The sequence below is a fragment of the Schistocerca gregaria genome, chromosome 1 (assembly GCF_023897955.1).
Source record: "Schistocerca gregaria isolate iqSchGreg1 chromosome 1, iqSchGreg1.2, whole genome shotgun sequence".
NCBI lineage: Eukaryota > Metazoa > Arthropoda > Insecta > Orthoptera > Acrididae > Schistocerca > Schistocerca gregaria.
In genome coordinates this window covers 809,420,055-809,445,497 of record NC_064920.1, presented here as the reverse complement: position 1 = coordinate 809,445,497, position 25,443 = coordinate 809,420,055, and the positions used below count along the sequence as shown (strand labels likewise).

Here is a 25,443-nt window from a genome sequence, read left to right as displayed (position 1 = left end):
AAAACAAATTCGACAGTTTGTCTCTGAGAACCATGTGATGCCAACTGGTTGTTGTTAGGGGATGCAAAATGGGGTTATGTTGTCAACACACTGCTCTTCTAGCCTTTGCAGGTTTCCACACTTTAAAAATGGTTCTCAATTTGCTTAATGAGACTGAGTACACTGTGTTCTAGTCTCCCTATCAAGGAGAAATCCCTGGCAGTACCAGGTGTTCAACCTGGTTTCTCAACATCACATTCAGAAACACTGTAAATAATTTAGAAGTAAAGGAGACCAATTGACAAATAGCAGAAGCATTGACTCATCGACAGCATACACAAAAAGGAGGAAAACTTACGAGGTTTTGGTGTAAATCCTTTCTCGAGATAGTGTGCAAATACATGTAAAAAGCACACATGCACACATACGTGAGCTCCTACAGCTGTTTCTTGTGTGTATTTACACTCTAGCTCAAAAAAGGATTTATTCCAAAAGCTGGCAAGTTTTCCTTCTCCTTTGCCTGTTAACTACTGATTGCTTCTGCTGTTTGGTAAGGGGTAATCTTTACAGCTAAATTATTTACATCCTACCAGAACTTTCAAACTATAGTCAAAAGCACTGACCACTTACGAGGGGACCATTGGACATATTAAACCCATTTTTTGATGGTCTTAGGCATCAGTTCGATATACACGTAGCTGAGAAAATGGGTAATTAGTGAAATAAATGATGTTTCCCATTGATTAGCTACTCCATAGCAAGCAGCAGTTGTGGTGTTTCAGTTTATTTTAGCCTGACAACATGGAAACGTTTGCTAGATAATGTTTTAATTGTATTAGTGTCTGCGTCTATCTCTTTAGCTGTCAAGGGACCATCAGGCCTGTTAACTGTGAATTTTGATGAGCCATAGGTATGTTGCAGGAGTACCTGGTTAGCAGCTTTCCATGACAGCTCTCATTTTTTTGAGAAAACTGATGTGAAGTTTTATGCATGCTTTCCATACCAGTAATGTTAGCCATGTATCAAGTAAGGTAATATAGCACATAAGCTAGGATTCACCATACTGTTGGTAAGGGTTTAAATCATACCAGTATATGCTTTCTTTTGTATGTCATGCAAAATTATTCAAAATTACTCATTTTCACCACAGTAATTTTGTTAATAAATCAATCATTACATCATACTTTTATCAAATGTATATTCCGTTAGAGGTTGATAGATAAAATTCTAAATGTTTGGACAATGTTTGCTTCCTGAATCTTTTATACATGACCTCAACTCTTGCTGTCCTCTCTCCCTCACAGATGTGACCTATGATATTTAATGATTTTCTGGATGATGAAATTAAAAAAAATGTTCACATGTGATTTGAATCCTTACTGCCAGCATGGTAGACTTGAACCTTAGCTACTATGCTACACTACCTTGCTCAGAATATGGCTAACATTACAGGTATATAAATTAGTTATGAAACTTCAACATTGATTTTCTCAGAAAATATGGGCTCTTGCATGAAAATCCAGTAGCCAGGTACTCAGGTCAGATCCCTCTGCAACTATCTAGTTTCATCAAAATCCATGATTAATAGACCGAATGTCTCCTTATCAGCTACAGAGGTAGACAGCAATGCGATTAAAACACTATTTAACCAAAAGTTTTCTTGCTGTTAAAATTAAAATGAACTACTGCAACTGTTATTTGCTATGGAATAACTATTCAAGGGGAAACACTATTTATTTCAGTAATGAACAGTTTTTCCAGCTGCACATGTTGAAACTGATTCCTTTTCTCGTTAGTTTGATCATTTGATTTATTTTGTCTTAGATATTCTGGAGAGATTTAATATTAACAGAACAGTAGTAGCAATTTCAACTCACGATAAAAATATCAATTATGGTTAGAAGAAATGGAAAATTCACACTCTTTCTTACAAATCACTAAGGTGCAATGCTAAAGGTTGCTTGCAAAATGCTGTTCAAATGACAGCAGACTGCTGCCCCATTGCTATAGAGCTGCTAATAGGCCTAGTGGATATCTACCAACATTTCCCACATTTATGTTGAATGTTTTGTGAAATTAAAATTAACTTTTTAATTTGCAGAAACAAAATGCACTTGTAAAATCAGATAATTATATGCCTTACTGGCTCATTAAACTGTTATTAATATACTTCAATTTTTAAAATATTTTGTTCTCTCTGATAACAAGTGCCATGTTATGCTGAAGAAATTTTTTCAGAAGTCCTTTCTTCTTTACTAAATACCAATTCCTTTCGAGTTAGTTAGGTATGTTCCGACAATATTATCTGTGTAACTCTTCAGGCTTTCCCGGCGAGATCTTGAGATGTGGAATAATCGGGTCTATTGCCGGATGTTTGTGTTGCTCTGGCACAATATTTGGGCCACGTAACTCGTTGCCTTCTTCAGGTGCTAGCTGAGTCTCAGGTAGCACCTTAAGAAGGCAACGAGTTACGTGGCCGAAATATTGTGCCAGAGCAACACAAACATTCGGCAGTAGACCCGATTATTCCACATGTCAATATTATCTGTATTTAAATGATGAATTAAGTACATATTTTAGTAAATATTTTGTTGGACAAATTATGTCAGAAAATATTAAGCTTTTTTTACATTCTGCAAAACAGCAATTACAGAAGTTAGAAATCGATTCTATTCAACAGTTCTGCTATAAATTCACATGAAATCAGCTTTAAATATACCTGTGAATGATGTGAGCCATTTCAGAAATCTTCTCAATCAACAGAACGGGTTGTCATAAATAAAACTATCTTGTGGTGATTTTCTTCTGAAAACTCACATTTTCTGTTTATGTTTTCTGTCATTTTTCACTCATAAAACAGTTATTTATTGTAAATCTTTTTCAAACAATCAATAATAGTCTGCATTTTGAGGAGTACACCTTCAGCAAGAAACAGTTTGTCCTTGTTTACTACTTCCCATGCAAAGTTTTGTTGTTTTTCCACCTATATTGGTGGGGATTCTTTATTTTACTGTGTTTGGTTGTTCACATGCCTTTTTCAGCATGGGTGTTCTTATACACAGTTGATCTGCAGTACTACTAATTTAACTAATTAATGGAAAATCTCATATAAAGATGTGAAACAATTACTAACAAAGAGATAGAGGAGCTGGCCAGTACTTACCTCAGCTCAGTACAGCCGATAGAAACACAAAAAACCGTGACAACCATGCCTCCATCCTTGCTACACTCCCTGTTTTCCTTTCCCTGTTGCTTCATAACCTGGGTTGTGAGTAACTAAATCCACTTTCCCTTCTTCCCTTTCTTTCCCCTCTCTCCTCCCTGATGAAGGAACATTTATTCCGAAAGCTAGGAACTTAAATTTTCGGTTGTTTTTTGTGTTTCTATCGGCTGTACTGAGCTGAGGTAAGTACTGGCCAGCCCCTCTATCTCTTTGTTAGTAATTGTACTACTAATTTACTTGCTTATACTTTTGCCAGATTGCTCCTATTCTGCTTAGTACTATTTTTCTCATTTGTTCTAAGACTTATGTGACTGCTTGTGAGAATGTGCTTCTATTGTTGTTTGGGTCCATAGCTTGAGGTCTCGCAGTCGCGTTCTCACTTCCCAAGCACGGAGTTCCGGGTTCGATTCCCAGCGGGGCCAGGGACTTTCACCTGCCGCGAGATGACTGGGTGTTTGTGTTGTCCTCATCATTTCATCATTCATGAAAGTAGTGAGATAGGGCTGAGCAAAGGTTGGGAATTTGTACGGGCACTGATAACCGCGCAGTTGAGAGCCCCACAAACCAATCATATTGTTGTTTGTAGTGGTTGTAACAACTCTTATCAACTGTTTGCTCAACAGCTGTTGTTACATTGTGTAATAAAATACAAATTAGACTTATGTAGTTTTAGTGACAGTAGCTTTCAGTAATTTTCCTTTAATGGCCTTACGTACATTGTTTTAAACTATATCAATATTAAAGCTCATCACCATTACAAAATAACAAATGACAAAAACTGATTCTTGTGTGAGTAAGTGTTGTGAAGACATATCATTGTACTGAGAACAAATTAGCTGTTATTGTCAATGAAATGACACAGGAAACATTTTTCACAATGGTTGGTTGACTTCCTGTAAAATTCGAGTTTCAGTGCACGTGCAGAGAGAGTGTTTAAGTAATAATTAATTATTGTTGCTTTGTTCACAGATTAAAACAAATATATAAATTTAGGAACATTGACAGTTCTCACAATATTAAATTTTTTTTAATGCTTGCTTGTATTTCAACTCATACATAAGGAATGGAATTAAACTTTGAGAGCCTACTATATGAACTTCAGAAGAAACATTGTAGCACTTGTGTTACTATCTGAGCTGTATGCTATCCTCAGTGATGTTATTAATCTATTTTATTGTAATAAATTACTGAAATGTGTGTATGCCCAAAACTGAATCATTTTTACTTGTTGGGAATCTTTTATTTTAATTTTGTTTGTCTATTTTGCTTCTTCAGTAAGTTAGTAATTACTAGTTTGAATATGTAAGAAAAAATTCTAAATAAAGTATTAATAGTAAGAATTCAGAAAACTGAAATCATATGTGCTTGACAATTTCTTCTGCCAGAGAAAGAAAAGAGTGAGAGAGAAAGGGGGGGGGGTTGAAAGGCAGAATGAATATAGTTAAATATAAATTGCTGCTGTATGTAAAAGGCAAAGCAAACCAAGAGAGATTAAACATAGTTATCTATAAAACGCTGTATGCAGGTTTTGTCATGTTTTCCACAGAGAAACTGTGGTATAATTGTAAAACTGACTCATTCCACATCATAGGGAGAAGTCAAATTATGAACAAACTTCATTGTATGTATGAAAACTAGAAGATTGAAACTCTAAGACTAATGTGATTTTCTGATCTTTATCATGTTCATATATGCTACACATCATATATCTGTAGATGAATGATTACCAGTTATTATTTTGATATGTTGTTACCACCTTGGTGTGCTGTTTTATGTTCTTTTTAACAAAGGGACAGCATGGGAAGGTGTTCATCAACTCCTGACTGATTCGATGTTGCCTACCATGATTTTCTTTCTTGTGCAATCTCTCCACCTCAGAGTAGCACATATAGCGCTACTAGGATTCCTCAATTTTTTGTTGCATGTATTCCATCTTCTGGCTTCCCCTACAGTTTTTGTCCTCAGTGGATTTCTGTAGTACTTCTCTAGTAGTTCTGTGGTCTCTTTACATGTTATCTATCATGCTGTCCCTTCTTCAAATTCATGTTTTGGCAGTATCTTTTTCCTACCCAATTTCATGGATAATCTTATTTCTTTTCTTATTGATGTATTAAATTTTCATCATCCTTCTCTAAGACTGCATGTAAAATGACAGTTTTCTTCTTTTCTTCTTTTCCAGTCTTCCAGAAGACCATAATTCACATTAGACAATACTGTGGACTCGTAGAGTCTAACCTTGAGGAAAGTAAGTTTGGGTTGCAGGGCAATGTAGGAACATGAGGGATAGTTTGCACTGACCATCTGACATGTCTTAGAAGATAGAATGAAGACAGACGAAGCAACTGTGCATTTAGAGCAAGTTTTTGACAATGTTGACTGAAATTCTGAATGTAGCAGGGACCAAATACAAGGAGTGAAATGTTATCTACTGCTTGTACAGAAACTGGATTTCAGTTATAAGAATGGAAGGACATGAAATGGAGACAATAGTTGAGAGGGGAGTGAAACAGGGGTGTAGCCTCTCCAACCTATAATTCAGTCTGCACATGGAGCAAACAACAAAGAAACCAAAGGGAAATTTGGTAATAGTTTTGAAGTTGAGGGAGATGTTACAAAAAGTTTGCTAATGCTATCAGAGATAGCAGTGGCCTTACAAGATCAGATGAAAAGAAAGGATAGTGCCTTGAAAACACTTTATAAGATGGTCAACAAAAGAGCTTCAGGGCAATGAAATGTAGGAAATGAGACACAACAAGTTGTAGAAGAGCTTTGCTATTTGGGATTTGCAGACTGGCAATACCAAGAAAAGTGTTTTTGAAAAAAAAAAAAAAAGAAATTTGCTAATACCCAATATTAATTTAAGTAATAGGAGTCTTTTCTGGAAGGCAGCCTTAAATGAATGTGAAGTACAGATGATAAGTAAAATATACAAGAAGAGAACAGCAGCTTTGAAAATGTTAGTGAAGGCTGTTGAAGATTAAATGGTTAGGTCAGATAACTAATGAATAAGTACTGAATCAAAGTGAGGACAAAAGAGCATTATGGCACAGCTTGTGTAAAATGAAGTATCTGTTAATAGGAATACTCGATTTGGTTACAGGGGGCAGTCTGGGATGAATGGTAGTGTGGGAGGTAAACACTGCAGAAGGAGACCTAGTCTTGACTACAGGAAGTGGGTTCAAGTGGATGTAGATGCAGCAGCTATGCTGAGACGAAGAGGCTAGCACAAAATAGGTAGCATTTGGGCTGAAGATGACAAGAACAACAACAACAAATGACAGCAACAATTATAATGATGTGCTCCAGACCTACATCCTCTGAAATTTATTTGCCAAATTAAAGGCTGTGTTTGATACTAGTGGACTTTATTATGTCGCACTAGCCAGCATCTTATATCAATGCATCATTTTGCTCCTGTGGTAATAGATTTTCTTCACTTTTCTACTAATTCTGCTTGTCATTAACCTTTTTATTTCATATTAAGTGGTCAACAGCCTGTTCATTCCATTCAGCAGATCCCATAAATTTTTCCTCAGCTTCATAGAGGATAGCAATGTCATCAGTGAATTTTATAATTGGTTTCCTTTCATCCTGGTAGTTAATCCTATGTCTCAATTTTTTAAAATCTTTTCATTACTTCTTTGATATAAAGAGTAAAAATAGAGGAGAATGGTTTTGTCCGTGACCTATGCTGTATTTAATCAGATTGTTTCTCTGTAACTTGTCCATTTGTATTTTTCCCTTTTACTCTATGACTGTATTACACATTACCCATTATTTCTTAAGGCACAGACATATACCTTGTTCCCATGGATTTCAAACACTTTGCAACACTGTATGTGATTGTCATTTTTTCTGTTTTCTGTCTTTCCTTAGTTGCTTTAAAATTGATGGAGGTATGTCTTGTCTAAGCAACTAATTGAAGGCAGTTTATTTATTGTCATATGCATTTTGCATCTTTTATTTGTGGTGCATCTTCAGTGGCCTGTAATACATGTTTCTTTTTATATATATAATAAGTGTATTATGTGGTAGTTACACTATATTGTTACAAAATTTAACATAGCTATATATTCTAACTACAACATAATACATTTATTATATGCATAAAAAGAACCATGAACCATGGACCTTGCCATTGGTGGGGCGGCTTGCGTGCCTCAAAGATACAGATAGCCGTCCCATAGGTGCAACCACAATGGAGGGGTATCTGTTGAGAGGCCAGACAAACGTGTGGTTCCTGAAGAGGGGCAGCAGCCTTTTCAGTAGTTGCAGGGGCAACAGTCTGGATGATTGACTGATCTGGCCTTGTAACACTAACCAAAATGGCCTTGCTGTTCTGGTACTGCGAACGGCTGAAAGCAAGGGGAAACTACAGCCGTAATTTTTCCCAAGGGCATGCATCTGTACTGTATGATTAAATGATGATGGCATCCTCTTGGATAAAATATTCCGGAGGTAAAATAGTCCCCCATTCAGATCTTCGGGCAGGGACTACTCAAGAGGACGTCATTATCAGGAGAAAGAAAACTGGCGTTCTACGGATTAGAGTGTGGAGTGTCAGATCCCTTAATCGGGCATATAGGTTAGAAAATTTAAAAAGGGAAATGGATAGGTTAAAGTTAGATAGAGTGGTAATTAGTGAAGGTCGCTGGCAGGAGGAACAAGACTTTTGGTCAGGCGAATACAGGGTTATAAATACAAAGTCAAATAGGGGTAATGCAGGAGTAGGTTTAATAATGAATAAAAAAATAGGAATGCGGGTAAGTTACTATAAACAGCATAGTGAACGCATTATTGTGGCCAAGATAGACATGAAGCCCACGCCTACTACAATAGTACAAGTTTACATGCCAACTAGTTCTGCAGATGACGAAGAAATTGATGAAATGTATGATGAGATAAAAGAAATTATTCAGGTAGTGAAAGGAGTCGAAAATTTAATAGTCATGGGTGACTGGAATTCGTCAGTAGGAAAAGGGAAAGAAGGAAACATAGTAGGTGAATATGGATTGGGGCTAAGAAGTGAAAGAGGAAGCCGCCTGGTAGAATTTTGCACAGAGCATAACTTAATCGTAGCTAACACTTGGTTCAATAATCATGAAAGAAGGTTGTATACATGGAAGAACCCTGGAGATACTAGAAGGTATCAGATAGATTATATAATGGTAAGACAGAGATTTAGGAACCAGGTTTTAAATTGTAAGACATTTCCAGGGGCAGATGTGGACTCTGACCACAATCTATTAGTTATGAACTAAAGATTAAAACTGAAGAAACTGCAAAAAGGTGGGAATTTAAGGAGATGGGACCTGGATAAACTGAAAGAACCAGAGGTTGTACAGAGTTTCAGAGAGAGTATAAGGGAACAATTGACAGTAATGAGGGAAAGAAATACAGTAGAAGAAGAATGGGTAACTTTGAGGGATGAAATAATGAAGGCAGCAGAGGATCAAATAGGTAAAAAGATAAGGGCTAGTAGAAACCCTTGGATAGCAAAAGAAATAGTGAATTTAATCGATGAAAGGAGAAAATATAAAAATGCATTAATTGAAGCAGGCGAAAAGGAATAAAAATGTCTCAGAAATGAGATTGACAGGAAGTGCAAAATCCCTAAGCAGGGATGGCTAGAGGACAAATGTAAGGATGTAGAGGCGTATCTCACTAGGGCTAAGATACAGGGTGTTTCAAAAAATGACCGGCATATTTGAAACTGCAATAAAAACTAAATGAGCAGCGATAGAAATACACCGTTTGTTGCAATATGCTTGGGACAACAGTACATTTTCAGGCGGACAAACTTTCGAAATTACAGTAGTTATAATTTTCAACAACAGATGGCGCTGCAAGTGATGTGAAAGATATAGAAGACAATGCAGTCTGTGGGTGCGCCATTCTGTACGTCGTCTTTCTGCTGTAAGCGTGTGCTGTTCACAACGTGCAAGTGTGCTGTGGACAACATGGTTTTCAACAGAGGTTTAATGTAACCAAAGGACCGAAAAGCGATACAATAAAGGATCTGTTTGAAAAATTTCAACGGACGGGGAACATGACGGATGAACGTGCTGGAAAGGTAGGGCGACCGCGTACAGCAACCAAAGAGGGCAACCCGCAGCTAGTGCAGCAGGTGATCCAACAGCGGCCTCGGGTTTCCGTTCGCCGTGTGCAGCTGTGGTACAAATGACGCCAACGTCCACGTATCGTCTCATGCGCCAGAGTTTACACCTCTATCCATACAAAATTCAAATGCGGCAACCCCTCAGCGCCGCTACCATTGCTGCACGAGAGACATTCGCTAACGATATAGTGCACAGGATTGATGACGGCGATATGCATGTGGGCAGCATTTGGTTTACTGACGAAGCTTATTTTTACCTGGACGGCTTCATCAATAAACAGAACTGGCGCATATGGGGAACCGAAAAGCCCCATGTTGCAGTCCCATCGTCCCTGCATCCTCAAAAAGTACTGGTCTGGGCCGCCATTTCTTCCAAAGGAATCATTGGCCCATTTTTCAGATCCGAAACGATTACTGCATCACGCTATCTGGACATTCTTCGTGAATTTGTGGTGGTACAAACTGCCTTAGACGACACTGTGAACACCTCGTGGTTTATGCAAGATGGTGCCTGGCCACATCGCACGGCCGTCGTCTTTAATTTCCTGAATGAATATTTCGATGATCGTGTGATTGCTTTGGGCTATCCGAAACATACAAGAGGCAGCATGGAGTAGCCTCCCTATTCGCCAGACATGAACCCCTGTGACTTCTTTCTGTGGGGACACTTGAAAGACCAGGTGTACCGCCAGAATCCAGAAACAATTGAACAGCTGAAGCAGTACATCTCATCTGCATGTGAAGCCATTCCGCCAGACACGTTGTCAAAGGTTTCAGGTAATTTCATTCACAGACTACACCATATTATTGCTACACATGGTGGATATGTGGAAAATATCGTACTATAGAGTTTCCCAGACCGCAGCGCCATCTGTTGTTGACAATTGTAACTACTGTAATTTCGAAAGTTTGTCTGCCTGAAAATGTACTGTTGTCCCAAGCATATTGCAACAAACGGTGTATTTCTATCACTGCTCGTTTAGTTTGTATTGCCGTTTCAAATATACCGGTCATTTTTGAAACACCCTGTAGATACTGCTTACAGGAAAATTAAAGAGACCTTTGGAGAAAGGAGAACCACTTGCATGAATATCAAGAGCTTTGATGGAATCCCAGTTCTAAGCAAAGAAGGGAAAGCAGAAAGGTGGAAGGAGTATATAGAGGGTCTATACAAGAGCGATGTACTTGAGGACAATATTATGGAAATGGAAGATGATGTAGATGAAGATGAAATGGGAGATATGATACTGCGTAAAGAGTTTGGCAGAGCACTGAAAGACTTGAGTCAAAAAAAGGCCCCAGGAGCAGACAACATTCCATTAGAACTACTGACAGCCTTGGGAGAGCCAGTCTTGACAAAACTCAACCATCTGGTGAGCAAGATGTATGAGACAGGTGAAATACCCTCAGACTTCAAGAAGAATATAATAATTCCAATACCAAAGAAAGCAGATGTTGACAGATGTGAAAATTACAGAACTATCAGTTTAATAAGTCACAGCTGCAAAATACTAACGCAAATTCTTTACAGACGAATGGAAAAACTGATAGAAGCTGACCTCGGGGAAGATCAGTTTGGATTCCGTAGAAATGTTGGAACACGTGAGGCAATACTGACCCTACGACTTATCTTAGAAGAAAGATTAAGGAAAGGCAAACCTACGTTTCTTTCATTTGTACACTTAGAGAAAGCTTTTGACAATGTTGATAGGAATATTCTCTTTCAAATTCTGTAGAGGTCAGGGGTAAAATACAGGGAGCAAAAGGCTATTTACAATTTGTACAGAAACCAGATGGCAGCTATAAGAGTCGAGGGGTATGAAAGGGAAGCAGTGGTTGTGAAGGGAGTGAGACAGAGTTGTAGCCTATCCCCGATGTTATTAAATCTGTTTATTGAGCAAGCAATAAAGAAAACAATAGAAAAGTTCGAAGTAGGTATTAAAATCCATGGAGAAGAAATAAAAACTTTGAGGTTCGCTGATGACATTGTAATTTTGTCAGAGACAGCAAAGAACTTGGAAGAGCAGCTGAACGGAATGGACAGTGTCTTGAAAGGAGGGTACAAGATGAACATCAACAAAAGCAAAACGAGGATAATGGAATGTAGTCGAACTAAATTGGGTGATGCTGAGGGTATTAGTTTAGGAAGTGAGACACTTAAGGTAGTAAAGGAGTTTTGCTATTTGGGGAGCAAAATAACTGATGATGGTCGAAGTAGAGAGGATATAAAATGTAGACTGGCAATGACAAGGAAAGTGTTTCTGAAGAAGAGAAATTTGTTAATATTGAGTATAGATTTAAGTGTCAGGAAGTCGTTTCTGAAAGTATTTGTATGGAGTGTAGCCATGTATGGAAGTGAAACATGGGTGATAAATAGTTTGGACAAGAAGAGAACAGAAGCTTTCGAAATGTGGTGCTACAGAAGAATGCTGAAAATTAGATGGGTAGATCACATAACTAATGACGAGGTATTGAATAGAATTGGGGAGAAGAGAAGCTTGTGTCACAACTTGACTAGAAGAAGGGATCAGTTGGTAGGACATGTTCTGAGACATCGAGCGATCACCAATTTGGTATTGGAGGGCAGCGTGGAGGGTAAAAATCGTAGAGGGAGACCAAGAGATGAATACACTAAGCAGATTCAGAAGGATGTAGGCTGCAGTAGGTATTGGGAGATGAAGAAGCTTGCACAGGATAGAGTAGCATGGAGAGCTGCATCAAACCAGTCTCAGGACTGAGGACCACAACAACAACAACAACATAAAAAGAAACATGTGTTACTGGCCACTGAAGATGCTTCAAAGATAAAAGAATCGAAAAGCATATGGCAATAAACAAACTGCCTTCAATTAGTTGCATAGATGGAACATACGTCCATGAAGTTTATGTTAGGTAATATTTTTTCTGGACCAATGAATCCTATGAGATTGTCTAGATTTCTGATGAATCTTGCTTCCATTATCAAGTGTAATACCAGAACTGCCCCTTTAGTATCTTTACCATTTCTAAAGCCAAATTTATTTTCATGTAATAAGTATTTAGTTTTCATTTTCTTTCCACTGTATATTATTCTAGTCACAACTTGGATGCATGAGCTGTCAAGCTGATTTATGTGTCCTTGCTATTTTTGGTATTGCGTGGTTGTTGTTCATCTTGCTGGTATGTCTCTGTTGTAACTTGGACACACACACAACTAAGAATGTTAGTATGACTTTAATAGACAGTGGCATGTATACTAATCATCATAATATACACTGAAGATAAGAAGATAAGGCAAATGTATGCAAGCAGTTATAACATAATAACTGAGTGCAAACATAATGCGGCAGGGTGTAAAAAGGCACTCGTGGGCTCTTTCGGAAGTTCACATGATTGCCCTTTCATGGCTCACTCTTATGGATGACAACATACTGCTAATGCACTCGGCTTTCAAATGTGTGCACATTACTGCAGTCCCCTGTCACAGATTCAACACACAAACTTGAATGCTCATTTACTTGATGCTTCTCCTAACAAGTTTAGAAGTTTTGAGGCAATGTTTAGCTAATAATAATAGTAGTAGTAAGAAAGTGATAATTATCACTGGAGAATATGTCTCCTATTAAAAAGTGGGTGTATGTGTGTTCGTAATATTCATTTACTATTCCAGTACAACTCGAGTCAGAATTTTTATGACCTGTCTCTTTCTTACAGAAATTGTAGTTTTGAAATGCCTGGCAATCAGTAAACTTGCCATGTGCCATAACCATGACTTAATTAATGTGGATGTTTGTCCTTGTCCCACTTGCTCCATCTCTAGCAATCTAATCAATTATGTGTCATTGCATTCTGATCTTCCATATATTCTTGTACTTCATTGCCTTGTGTACTGTTAGTGCCTACAGTTATTTTGTGATATGACCTATTTCCAAGTGTGTCTCACTGTTTCTTTACTGCCTCTTTATATTTTATAAAATCTAAATTTCTCTGCTTTTAGATACAGTGAATCTAGAAAACAACATATTCATAAATATGATGAGGGAAGTTCTGGCACAATGTAAATAATTCAGTAGTAAAGGAGATTACTCACTGAATATTAGCAGTGTTAAGTTATCAACATGCACACAAAAAAGAATGAAAACTTTGCTAGCTTTTCAGTTGAACATATATTGCTGAGACCGAAGTTTGGCAGGTACACTATGGTGAGGGGTTGTATAAGCTGAGGTTGGTGGTGGGAGAAATAGAGTAGGAAGTGGGGGAAGGGATTGGGGAGGGGTAACTGTCAGCTTGGAAGGAGGCAACAGATGTGCAGTACATGATTGTGGTGTGGTGGTGATGATGATGGAGATGTAGACTGGGAGAGGGTAACAGGGCAGAGGAAGGGGTGGTCAACTCTTGTACTGGCTACAGTTTGATAGTGGACATTCATTCTGTTGATTGGTGGTTGTGCTGATATAAAATGCTGTGCAGAAATTGCAGTGGAGCTGGTATATGGCATTGCTATTTTGCCAGGTGGCCCTGTGTCTGATGTGACAGGACTAGAGTAGGATGTCCTGGTAGATGAGTAGGGGAGGTCTTGCATCTGGATCATCCACAGGTGTATGATCTCTGTGACAAGGACTTGAGAATATGTGTGAGTTAGGGACCAGGATGCTGTATGGGTTGGGTGGGTGACAGAATTCCACTGTAGGAGCATGGGACAGATCAGGGATAGGATGTACCTCATTTCTGGGTATGATCTTGGATAGTCAGGACATGGTTCAGTTGCTCCAGCCCAGGATGATATTGGGAGACAAGAAGGTTTTCCTTTGCAGCTGTTTTTCTGGAACTAATGGGAGGGTTAGGGGTGTGTGAGGATATGGCACAAGAAATCTATTTTTTAGGGTTTTGAGAGATAGTGACTGTCTATGAAAGCCTTTGTGATGCCTTCAGCATACTGGGCAAGGGAATTCTTGCCACTGAAAATATGCAATCCATGGATGGAATCTGTCCTTGCAATACATTCTTCACTCCTGTATTCCTCCTGACCGCAATCTCCACTTACCCACTGCCCTCACATCCTCTACCCAACACTTTCCCCTTACCCTGTCCTGTCACCCACTTCCAGTCCATCACTCCATATCATCGTCATTGTGTGTTGCACAAACTCACAGGCATCCTGTACATTGTCATATTCCTATCTTGTGCACCAGCTGCCTCTCCTTCCCTCAATCCAATTCTGAACACCTGATGCCTCATATTAAACAAATATGAATTAAAATTTTGTTTGATTCTTGTTGTAATGTTCAGCTTTTTTATCCTGTTTTCATTCTTTGATAGATAAATAGTTCTAGCACATTCTAAACTGGTGATCATATATGTCCCAAGACATCGTACATACATTGTGGATTCCTAACTACATTGACCTATCCAGTTGACTAAGTCATGCCACTGAGCGAGTTGGCGCAGTGGTTAGACACTGGACTCGCATTCAGGAGGACGACGGTTCAATCCCGCATCCGGCCATCCTGATTTAGGTTTTCCGTGATTTCCCTAAATCACCCCAGGCAAATGCCGGGATGCTTCCTCTGAAAGGGCACGGCCCACTTCCTACCCCATCCTTCCCTAATCCGATGAGACCGATGACCACACCGTCTGGTCTCCTTCCTCAAACAACCAACCAACCAACTAAGTCATGCCAGCAACCACTATTGACACAACATACAACAATTAGCAGACTTTGGTGAAGTAGAAGACAATTTCATGTGTTACTGAGATGTGCTATAACATTTATATTAGTTTGTAGATGGCAATCAGTCAGTATCACATGTGCTGTGTGATTTGCTGTCACTTTAATCTGAAGTGTTAGGAACATTTATTTCAGAATCTGGTGTTTCACTGCTTCTTGTAGGAGCTTTGAGAAGCTTAAAACATAATTTACATATGTTATATGTATTCATTCTTGCAGCTAACTGGATCCTAGTTTCTTTGAATCAATCACATAAAGCATAAACACCCATTCATTTGCCTATCAACTACTGAAAGAAGAAGGGAAAAATTTCTTATGATTTGTAATAATCACCCACTTCACATTGTATGTATTCATTGGTTAGAAAGTAGTCCATATATCCTACAGCACATTGTGCTGATGTGTTTATAGATGTAGTGTATACAAATTGACAGAAATTTCTGACTTACAGAAGTGGTCTTTGTCTATATAGTATGGAACAACTCCATTGGGCCAGTATTTGTCTTCATCCCGAATGACATTTCTCAAATCATCTACCTTTGCTATCATGATATCACCTTCGAGCAGCCCACTTGCTTCCCAGGGATTTTCTTCATTATCTGGTGACCATAATGACAGGTCTGCACCTGAAAGAAATTAAAAAATATCATTGATATTAAATAATATGGATACGTAGTAGTAGCTGTATCTGAAGTGAACTAACATAGGAGAAATATATCATCATTCTTACTGTCTACTTGTATCAAAACAAAAAATACTCTAACATGAGAAATGACTGATCAACTCATTCATAAGCTGGATTAATACCTATTTAATTCATTTCATACAGAAGTAAATCAAAGGAATACCATTTCTATAACTTGATCTCATGCTAAAGCAGAGATTATTGTCTTAATTTTTTTCATGCACATGAAATTGTGACAGTCTACTTATATTTTATTTCTCTACAGATTACAAGATACAGTGGCTCAGCAATAGTTCATAAAATGTAATCAAACAAAAATGAGGATGTTAATTTTTGGTAACAGCTGAACTTTGATGTATAAAAGTGAAAATGCTATGGCTGAAGATCAGAACCATTAGTGATTTGTGATGACTGCTGCGTAAATACTTTGTTGTTGGGCAGGATGGTAATAACACTTTTTTGTGTGTCATACATTTAAAAAAGTGAGGATAATATCTTCCTAAATGTGATAATAAAAACTTGTAGATGCAGTACAAACAAGGGAAAGAATAAAGATTACCACCTGCCATACAGGTGAGCCATGAACTTGCAGTTAGACTTCCAAACAGTTTCCTCCTTCAGAGCTAAGAAGCAAACAAAACGCATATACACATACCTTCCTATTTGTGAACCGGTCTTTGGAAACTGGGGGATTTTCTAACAGATTATTACATGCTACAGTTGTGCCAATATGCAGAGATGGGGAGAGACCTGTAATATCTAACTATTGGTCTATCTCTCTGTTACCAGTTATTTAAAAAATGTTTGAGGTGATAGCCTACAACGAGCTATGTGATCACCTAACACAAAATGGCTCACTGAAAAACTTACAGTTCAGATTTTGGAAAGGGCTCTCCTCAGAGCGTACTACATTTATCCTCACAAAAGAAATTGTAGATGAACTGAACTGTAGAAGGCATCCTGTAGGGATTTTATGCGATCTCACTAAAGCTCTTGACCTTGTAAAACAGAACATATTAATACAGAAACTACCACACTGTGGCATTTATTTATTTATTTATTCTGTATTGGTCTTGCAACAACTTGTAAAAATATAGGACAAGTCAATAACAAATACAGAAAGATAAAGATTATATCTAATGACAATAATTAACAGAATTTATTCAAAGTTGACTGCTTTGGACAAGTGGATGAGTTTAATGTAAATGCAAATGGATGTGCTAGTACAACAACATCACACATACAGTTAGTGCAACTTATCATACACCTGATTGCTATAATGTGTCTGGTTATTGGATATTATAAGATTCCACTTAAATGGGTGAGAGATTCATTTGCAAGTAGAAGCTATGGCCCATCTGAAATGACTTCATCTCTTTTTGAACAAGCTTTCTTCCTTAAGTAATTTGTGGTTGTTAGGGGGGTGGGTGGTTATATGAATGTGTGCTTCTACGAAAATTATTTTTGTGATAGGTTGAATGTCCTGGCATAGGAGACATAACTGTTATTGCCCTTTCTTGTTCTCTGACTGTGCACTGAGATATTTTGCTGATATGCATAGGAGGTTCCTAAATATTCTCTCATAAAGATTATTGTTTTAGATACATACTGGCATGGAAAGTTCAGCATTTTTTAGGATACAGTGTACTTTTTCGGGTCTAAATTATGTAAAAATCAACACCTATTTCTTTCAGGCACTGTTTATAATGTATATGTTTTACAGATTTTTTGTTGATATCAAGTAAGGCAGCACACTTTCTAAACAAATTAGAAGTATTTTGAATATTTTTGAACGTGCTTAGGAGTATTTAAAAAAAATTACAAAGAAATTGATACATTTTTTTTCCAAAATGCTTCCTCAAATTGAGGTGCCATTTAATCCAACGTTGCATTTGATGGAGACAAAATTTTTACCTGATATGCATGACATGATAGCTGAGGTACTAGACCTATTTAATTCCACCTATTATGTATATTACAAGGATAAAAAAATATCACATGTTACATTTTCATTTTTTTTTCCTAATACAAATGTTATTTTTTCTATAATTTAGTTGATTCTGTAATAAAGCTTAGGTCTACTACATAAGTATGTACTATTGTAAGTTACAGAAAAAATTTGTGCAATGCTTTATAAACTTAGGAAATATTTGTACCTGAATTCTGAAAAATACAACTTGCGAGAGATTGTGAATGAAGATATGACTCCAATTAAGCTGTGCCTCAGAACATTCCTGTAGCATAGTATTCATCCTGCAGCATTTATTCATCTTCAAGCTCCCTCTTGGCATTCCTTTTAGCACTTCTTGCTTCTTTGGTAACATGAAGAGCGAATCTTTTAGGTTCATGCACCCATTGTGTGTCACACGCAAGCAATTGATCTTCCGTATTAGAGCCATATTTTATGCCTAAATTTCTCGGGACTTCCAACCTTCCTATCACTCCATCATTGAAACATATCACTGCATCTATTACACCAACTTTTAATGTATTTATTCCTACAAAACATTCGTTGGCAATCTTTTGCATATGCAATGGCTGAAACTTTCATTTGTTTTCTGGATGCCCCCATGAAGCAAAACAGGGTCACTCAGGTCTCTAAAGATCGGTTTTATTTCATTCATAACAGGCTCAGGAAGAGAATGATAATGACCACTTTCTTTTGCTTTATGGTAGCCCCACCAAGAATCTGCTCCTTTAGGGCAAAGTCCATGAACAGAGTGGTCATCTGCGGACAACTTATGAAAGTAGGTGCCTCATACAGCTTTTCTCATTGCTGTAACATCATTCAGAGGCGCAGTTCATCTAATGGACAGTTCATAATAACTCTGAAGAAGGTCTATTTCAGTTTCTGTCAATCTGCCTTCTCCAGACAGAGATTTTCCATCAGATAGCAACTTTAATTTCTCTTCGTAGCTTCCTCAATCTAGCACCTATCCTCTTTTGCACATGTCCATAACACTCCAGTTTTGTTACCAAGGTATCACCATAAACATTGAACTCATTAATTTTATCATAAGCTTTAGAGTCCCCATCGCCTAGGTACTTCGTATATCTAACATTATGAACGGGCACCGACCTCTGAAATATTTTTAGGCCTCCATCACACTCCATACCTCCACTGTAACCATCATAATTCTTAGATCACTGCTGTTCAATATGTTCTTCAGTGTTACCATGGCAGGTGTGGTAGTACTTAGGTAAGCACTCAACATCCACAACTTTTCTGTTCTCCAGAGAAGTAGCACTTACAACATCATTCAAGGAATGATGTCCTCGATGTTGCCTTGTCCCATCAAGTGCAACAGCACTGTCCCTGGTTCCACAAATATTTACAGTTTCTTCCACTGCACATTTTATAGATGCTTTAGATACAACTGTCAAGGTACCTAAAAGTATTTTTATGTACTTACTGAATGTACTGGGAGGAGGAGGAAGGTCCATCAATACACAAAACGTTTGAGTAGCTTTTTTTTGCTTTTCCTGTTGTGTGCATTGCATACACTAACTTAAAAATTCACATCATATGAATTATGCACAATGTTTGAAGTCATTTTCGAGGTAGATTTATTGCAGGATCTAGACAGAACAACTAATTTTGACACTAAACCCTTCCTGCTACTTTGTTGTTTAGTTATTTCCAGACAGCCTACACCATCACATTGTTTACATTTTGCCACTTCCTTTATCAACGAGGATAAGATGCCCACATCAACAACAACAAATCTGCTACAAACAGTGTCAATGTTAACACAAAAACTCGAATCACCAGGAGGCATGTCATATGGTACTTTCTTCCCTGAAGAACTGATACATAGGTTACTTTCAACAGTGTGGCTTGCTTTGTTTGTAAAACTGGTTACCAAGGAATTTCCTTTTATTGAATTTCTCGATGCATGGCATAGTTCGTATTTTTGCACACTAAAGGATATGTACTTCCCCAAATATATGTAGCACTTGGGCAACAAACATTCAGTAACACATGAAGAAACTACTTCAGCAGAACAAAAGTAAATACTAGCAAATTTAATCATTTACAGACGCTGGAAACCTGCATTATAACCAACATATACAATGTGCCATACATATAATTGCTGTTAACAGAAAGTTCATAGCTCTTTTTGAAATAATACTGCTTTCTGTACCAGAAATAAAGGGAGCATGGTGGAATACACGACCATGACTTTAAAATTTGGTAAATATAGGTCATTTTTCATTTGAAACCCTATAGTGTATATATCAATGTAATTAGGAAAGACTATAGAACACAATAAAGTCATAAAAAAGATTTCGATTTTTCCACCATTTATAAGTACCCTGTATCCTTAATGTCAGGAAGAGAGGGGTGAAACAAATATTGTCTCTTTATGTTGCGTATGATTCTGACTGCTTGTTTTTGGGTTTTGAAAACACAAACAGTCAACGTGAATGCCCCTGGAATATTATGATGAGATGCCTGCATTTCTGTATCTTTGTATTCATTGCATATAACAGATTGATGGCACTTTAGGCGTAAAAACTTTATATGTGTGTTCCATTTTAAATCTTCTATAGACACATTGCTTGCACTTTCACATAATTAACAAATTTTAAACTTTCGTTATTTATTTTCAGTGAGTGGTCATTTTGTTCTTAGGATGGGATCTATGAAAGTTCGTGGCTGCTATTTTTTCTATGTTTATTAGAAGTTTACTTCTGTCCAATTAGTGTATTACCTCCAGCAATCGTATGCCTGCAGTTGACTGAAGGTCTTTTTGGTTTAACCACATAACAACAATACTGGTGTCTTCATCAAATAATGTTTCCTGTTTGGCATGAACTGTTTCATTCAGGTCATCTACATACAAAAGATGAGGATCAGATGCAATTTTTACCCTTGTGGCACACCATATTTCATTGTACCCTTTTTAAATGAGTATCAAAGACCAACCACTAGCTTGGCTAGAATCCTTCTTACTTAACAGGAAACAAACAGTTGCCTTAGCAAGTGCAGGTAAATCAATGAAATCAGAGTGGGGAACTATTAAATAAGGTGTTCCTCAAGGCTCGATCTTTGAATCACTGATCTTCTTAGTGTACATTAATGATCTATCAGTATCTGTAAATAACAATGCAAATATAGCTCTGCTTGCTGATGATGCAAGTACCTGGAAGAAGGGCATGAATTCCTCAATGTAGATTACAACTGGAACAATAGCACAAGTATACAAATAGTTCGCAGCCAATAGTCTATCATTAAACATTTAAAAAAGAAATTTAATGCAGTTTCAGGCAGAAAAGAACAAGATACAAGCTCTTGAAATACATATGGATGGTCAGAAAATAAACGAAATGTAACATTTAAGATTTCTAGGAATACAAATGGATAATAAATTAAAATAGAATGAGCATGTAGATCATCTGCTCTATTCACACTATGTTGACAGGGAAATAATAATGTTGTACTATTTCACGTATTACTACCTTCTGAGCCCATAAGTAATAATTATCCTTGGTAAATGCTGCAAAAGTGGAAAAAGTTTTTAAACTACAAAAAACAAATTGTGAAGTTGATCTGTTATGTTGCATATGAGACGTCATGTAGGCAGCTGTGGGATGTTGACACTCACCAATCAGTGCGTCTACTCACTGATAATATTTGAAATATTTGTGTGATATTTTGTAATATTTGTAACTTTGATGACATTGATTTCATGCAAATATGCTCAAAGGTGAAATAAAACATTTATATTTGTTGTGCATAACATTAAAACTTTTTTCACAATGTAATAAAAAATAATAATAAAAAAAGAAGTCTGTCAGTCAGATCATAGTGCTGCTGTCTACATTTGATTTTTTCTTTTCTTTTTTTAACTCTAAGGGAGGATATTGTTTGAAATCTTAGCTGCATTATCTTATTTACATGTCTGTCTACCTCTCAGTGACTCAACTACATGTTCAATGGTTACCTTTGCTTTTTCCATGATATATCCATTGGTACTTTTCACACCTGTTTGCACATGAATAGTAGAGAAAATAGTAGCAGGTTGCTTTACTAGTTATACACTCCTGGAAATGGAAAAAAGAACACATTGACACCGGTGTGTCAGACCCACCATACTTGCTCCGGACACTGCGAGAGGGCTGTACAAGCAATGATCACACGCACGGCACAGCGGACACACCAGGAACCGCGGTGTTGGCCGTCGAATGGCGCTAGCTGTGCAGCATTTGTGCACCACCGCCGTCAGTGTCAGCCACTTTGCCGTGGCATATGGAGCTCCATCGCAGTCTTTAACACTGGTAGCATGCCCCGGCAGCGTGGACGTGAACAGTATGTGCAGTTGACGGACTTTGAGTGAGGGCGTATAGTGGGCATGCGGGAGGCCGGGTGGACGTACCGCCGAATTGCTCAACAGGGGGGGCGTGAGATCTCCACAGTACATCAATGTTGTCGCCAGTGGTCGGCGGAAGGTGCACGTGCCCGTCGACCTGGGACCGGACCGCAGTGACGCACGGATGCACGCCAAGACCGTAGGATCCTACGCAGTGCCGTAGGGGACCGCACCACCACTTCCCAGCAAATTAGGGACACTGTTGCTCCTGGGGTATAGGCGAGGACCATTCGCAACCGTCTCCATGAAGCTGGGCTATGGTCCCGCACACCGTTAGGCCGTCTTCAGCTCACGCCCCAACATCGTGCAGCCCGCCTCCAGTGGTATCGCGACAGGCGTGAATGGAGGGACAAATGGAGACGTGTCGTCTTCAGCGATGAGAGTCGCTTCTGCCTTGGTGCCAATGATGGTCGTATGCGTGTTTGGTGCCGTGCAGGTGAGCGCCACAATCAGGACTGCATACGACCGAGGCACACAGGACCAACACCCGGCATCATGGTGTGGGGAGCGATCTCCTACACTGGCCGTACACCTCTGGTGATCGTCGAGGGGACACTGAATAGTGCACGGTACATCCAAACCGTCATCGAACCCATCGTTCTACCATTCCTAGACCAGCAAGGGAACTTGCTGTTCCAACAGGACAATACACGTTTGCATGTATCCCGTGCCACCCAACATGCTCTAGAAGGTGTAAGTCAACTACCCTGGCCAGCAAGATCTCCGGATCTGTCCCCCATTGAGCATGTTTGGGACTGGATGAAGCGTCGTCTCACGCGGTCTGCACGTCCAGCACGAACGCTGGTCCAACTGAGGCGCCAGGTGGAAATGGCATGGCAAGCCGTTCCACAGAACTACATCCAGCATCTCTACGATCGTCTCCATGGGGGAATAGCAGCCTGCATTGCTGCGAAAGTTGGATATACACTGTACTAGTGCCGACATTGTGCATGCTCTGTTGCCTGTGTCTATGTGCCTGTGGTTCTGTCAGTGTGATCATGTGATGTATCTGACCCCAGGACTGTGTCAATAAAGTTTCCCCTTCCTGGGACAATGAATTCACGGTGTTCTTATTTCAATTTCCAGGAGTGTATTTCTACAGATGATTTCAAGGACACTTTGCCTATCCTTGTCATCTCTCACTTTCTAGACTGTGAAATGTTGTTCATGTTCTACAGACAAGTGCACAGAGTGAAAGAGAGTGAAAAATCGAGAGGAAGGGTGTTGTTGCATATGTAAGTAATAGCACATATATCCTATATTTGCTGCTGTTATCTTGTTGTTGTCTTCAGTCCTGAGACTGGTTTGATGCAGCTCTCCATGCTATTCTATCCTGTGCAAGCTTCTTCATCTCCCAGTACTTACTGCAACCTACGTCCTTTTGAATCTGCTTAGTGTATTCATCTCTTGGTCTCCCTCTATGATTTTTACCCTCCACGCTGCCCTCCAATGCTAAATTTGTGATCCCTTGATGCCTCAGAACATGTCCTACCAACTGGTCCCTTCTTCTTGTCAAGTTGTGCCACAAACTTCTCTTCTCTCCAATTGTATTCAATACCTCCTCATTAGTTATGTGATCTACCCATCTAATCTTCAGCATTGTTCTGTAGCACCACATTTCGAAAGCTTCTATTCTCTTCTTGTCCAAACTATTTATCACCCATGTTTCACTTCCATACATGGCTACACTCCATACAAATACTTTCAGAAATGACTCCCTGACACTTAAATCTATACTCGATGTTAACAAATTTCTCTTCTTCAGAAACGCTTTCCTTGCCGTTGCCAGTCTACATTTTATATCCTCTCTACTTCAGCCATCATCAGTTATTTTGGTCCCCAAATAGCAAAAATCCCTTACTACTTTAAGTGTCTCATTTCCTAATCTAATTCCCTCAGCAACACCCGCCTTAATTCGACTACATTCCATTATCCTCGTTTTGCTTTTGTTGATGTTCATCTTATATGCTCCTTTCAAGATACTGTCCGTTCCGTTCAACTGCTCTTCCAAGTCCTTTGCTGTCTCTGACAGTATTACAATGTCATCGGCGAACCTCAACGTTTTTATATCTTTTCCATGGACTTTAATACCTACACTGAATTTTTCTTTTGTTTTGTTTACTGCTTGCTCAATATACAGATTAAATAACATCGGGGACAGGCTACAACCCTGTCTCACTCCCTTTCCAACCACTGCGTCCCTTTCATGCCCCTCGACTCTTATAACTGCCATCTGGTTTCTGTACAAATTGTAAATAGCCTTTTGCTCCCTGTATTTTACCCTACCTTCTACAGAATTTGAAAGAGAGTATTCCTATCAATATTGTCAAAAGCTTTCTCTAAATCTACAAATGCTAGAAACATAGGTTTGCCTTTCCTTAATCTTTCTTCTAAGATAAGTCGTAGGGTCAGTATTGCCTCACATGTTCCCACATTTCTACGGAATCCAAACTGATCTTCCCCGAGGTCAGCTTCTACCAGTTTTTCCATTCATCTGTAAAGAATTGACGTTAGTATTTTGCAGCTGTGACTTATTAAACTGATATTTCTGTAATTTTCACATCTGTCAACATCTGCTTTCTTTGGTATTGGAATTATTATATTCTTCTTGAAGTCTGAGGGTATTTCACCTGTCTCATACATCTTGCTCACCAGATGGTTGAGTTTTGTCAGGACTGGCTCTCCCAAGGCTGTCAGTAGTTCTAATGGAATGTTGTCTGCTCCTGGGGCCTTGTTTCGACTCAGGTCTTTCAGTGCTCTGCCAAACTCTTTACGCAGTATCATATCTCCCATTTCATCTTCATCTACATCATCTTCCATTTCCACAATATTGTCCTCAAGTACATCACCCTTGTATAGACCCTCTATATACTCCTTCCATCTTTTTGCTTTCTCTTCTTTGCTTAGAACTGGGTTTCCATCAAAGCTCTTGATATTCATGCAAGTGGCTCTCTTTTCTCCAAAGGTCTCTTTAATTTTCCTGTAGGCAGTATCTATCTTACCCCTAGTGAGATAAGCCTCTACATCCTTACATTTGTCCTCTAGCCATCCCTGCTTAGCCATTTTGCACTTCCTGTCGACCATATTTTTGAGGCGTTTGTATTCCTTTTTGCCTGCTTCATTTACTGGTTATTCTGCTATTACAGAGTTTAATATTTGGACTAAGCTATCAATTAAGTTTTTATACAGTTAATGTAAAACTGCTTTCCATTTTTAAGAAGCTTCACAGCTAATTCTTGCCAAGTTTTTAGATAAATTAATCTGTTATGCTGTTGGTGCTCAAACTTACCCAGAATTGTTTGGTTGGGTACATGTTCACTCCAGACTAGAAATATACGGAGGTTTCTTTGCATTATG

General features: G+C 38.5%; 1 protein-coding gene across 2 annotated transcripts in view; it reads right to left on the bottom strand.

Moving 5' to 3' along the window:
* Window positions 1–25,443, bottom strand: part of LOC126270673 (zinc metalloproteinase nas-14-like) — a 164,322-nt gene that overhangs the window by 38,440 nt on the left and 100,439 nt on the right. For both annotated transcript variants that reach the window (XM_049974089.1, XM_049974088.1), the window contains exon 3: window positions 15,477–15,653. In XM_049974089.1, coding sequence (XP_049830046.1) covers window positions 15,477–15,653 — 177 coding nt within the window. The remainder of the gene's footprint in view (window positions 1–15,476; window positions 15,654–25,443) is intronic.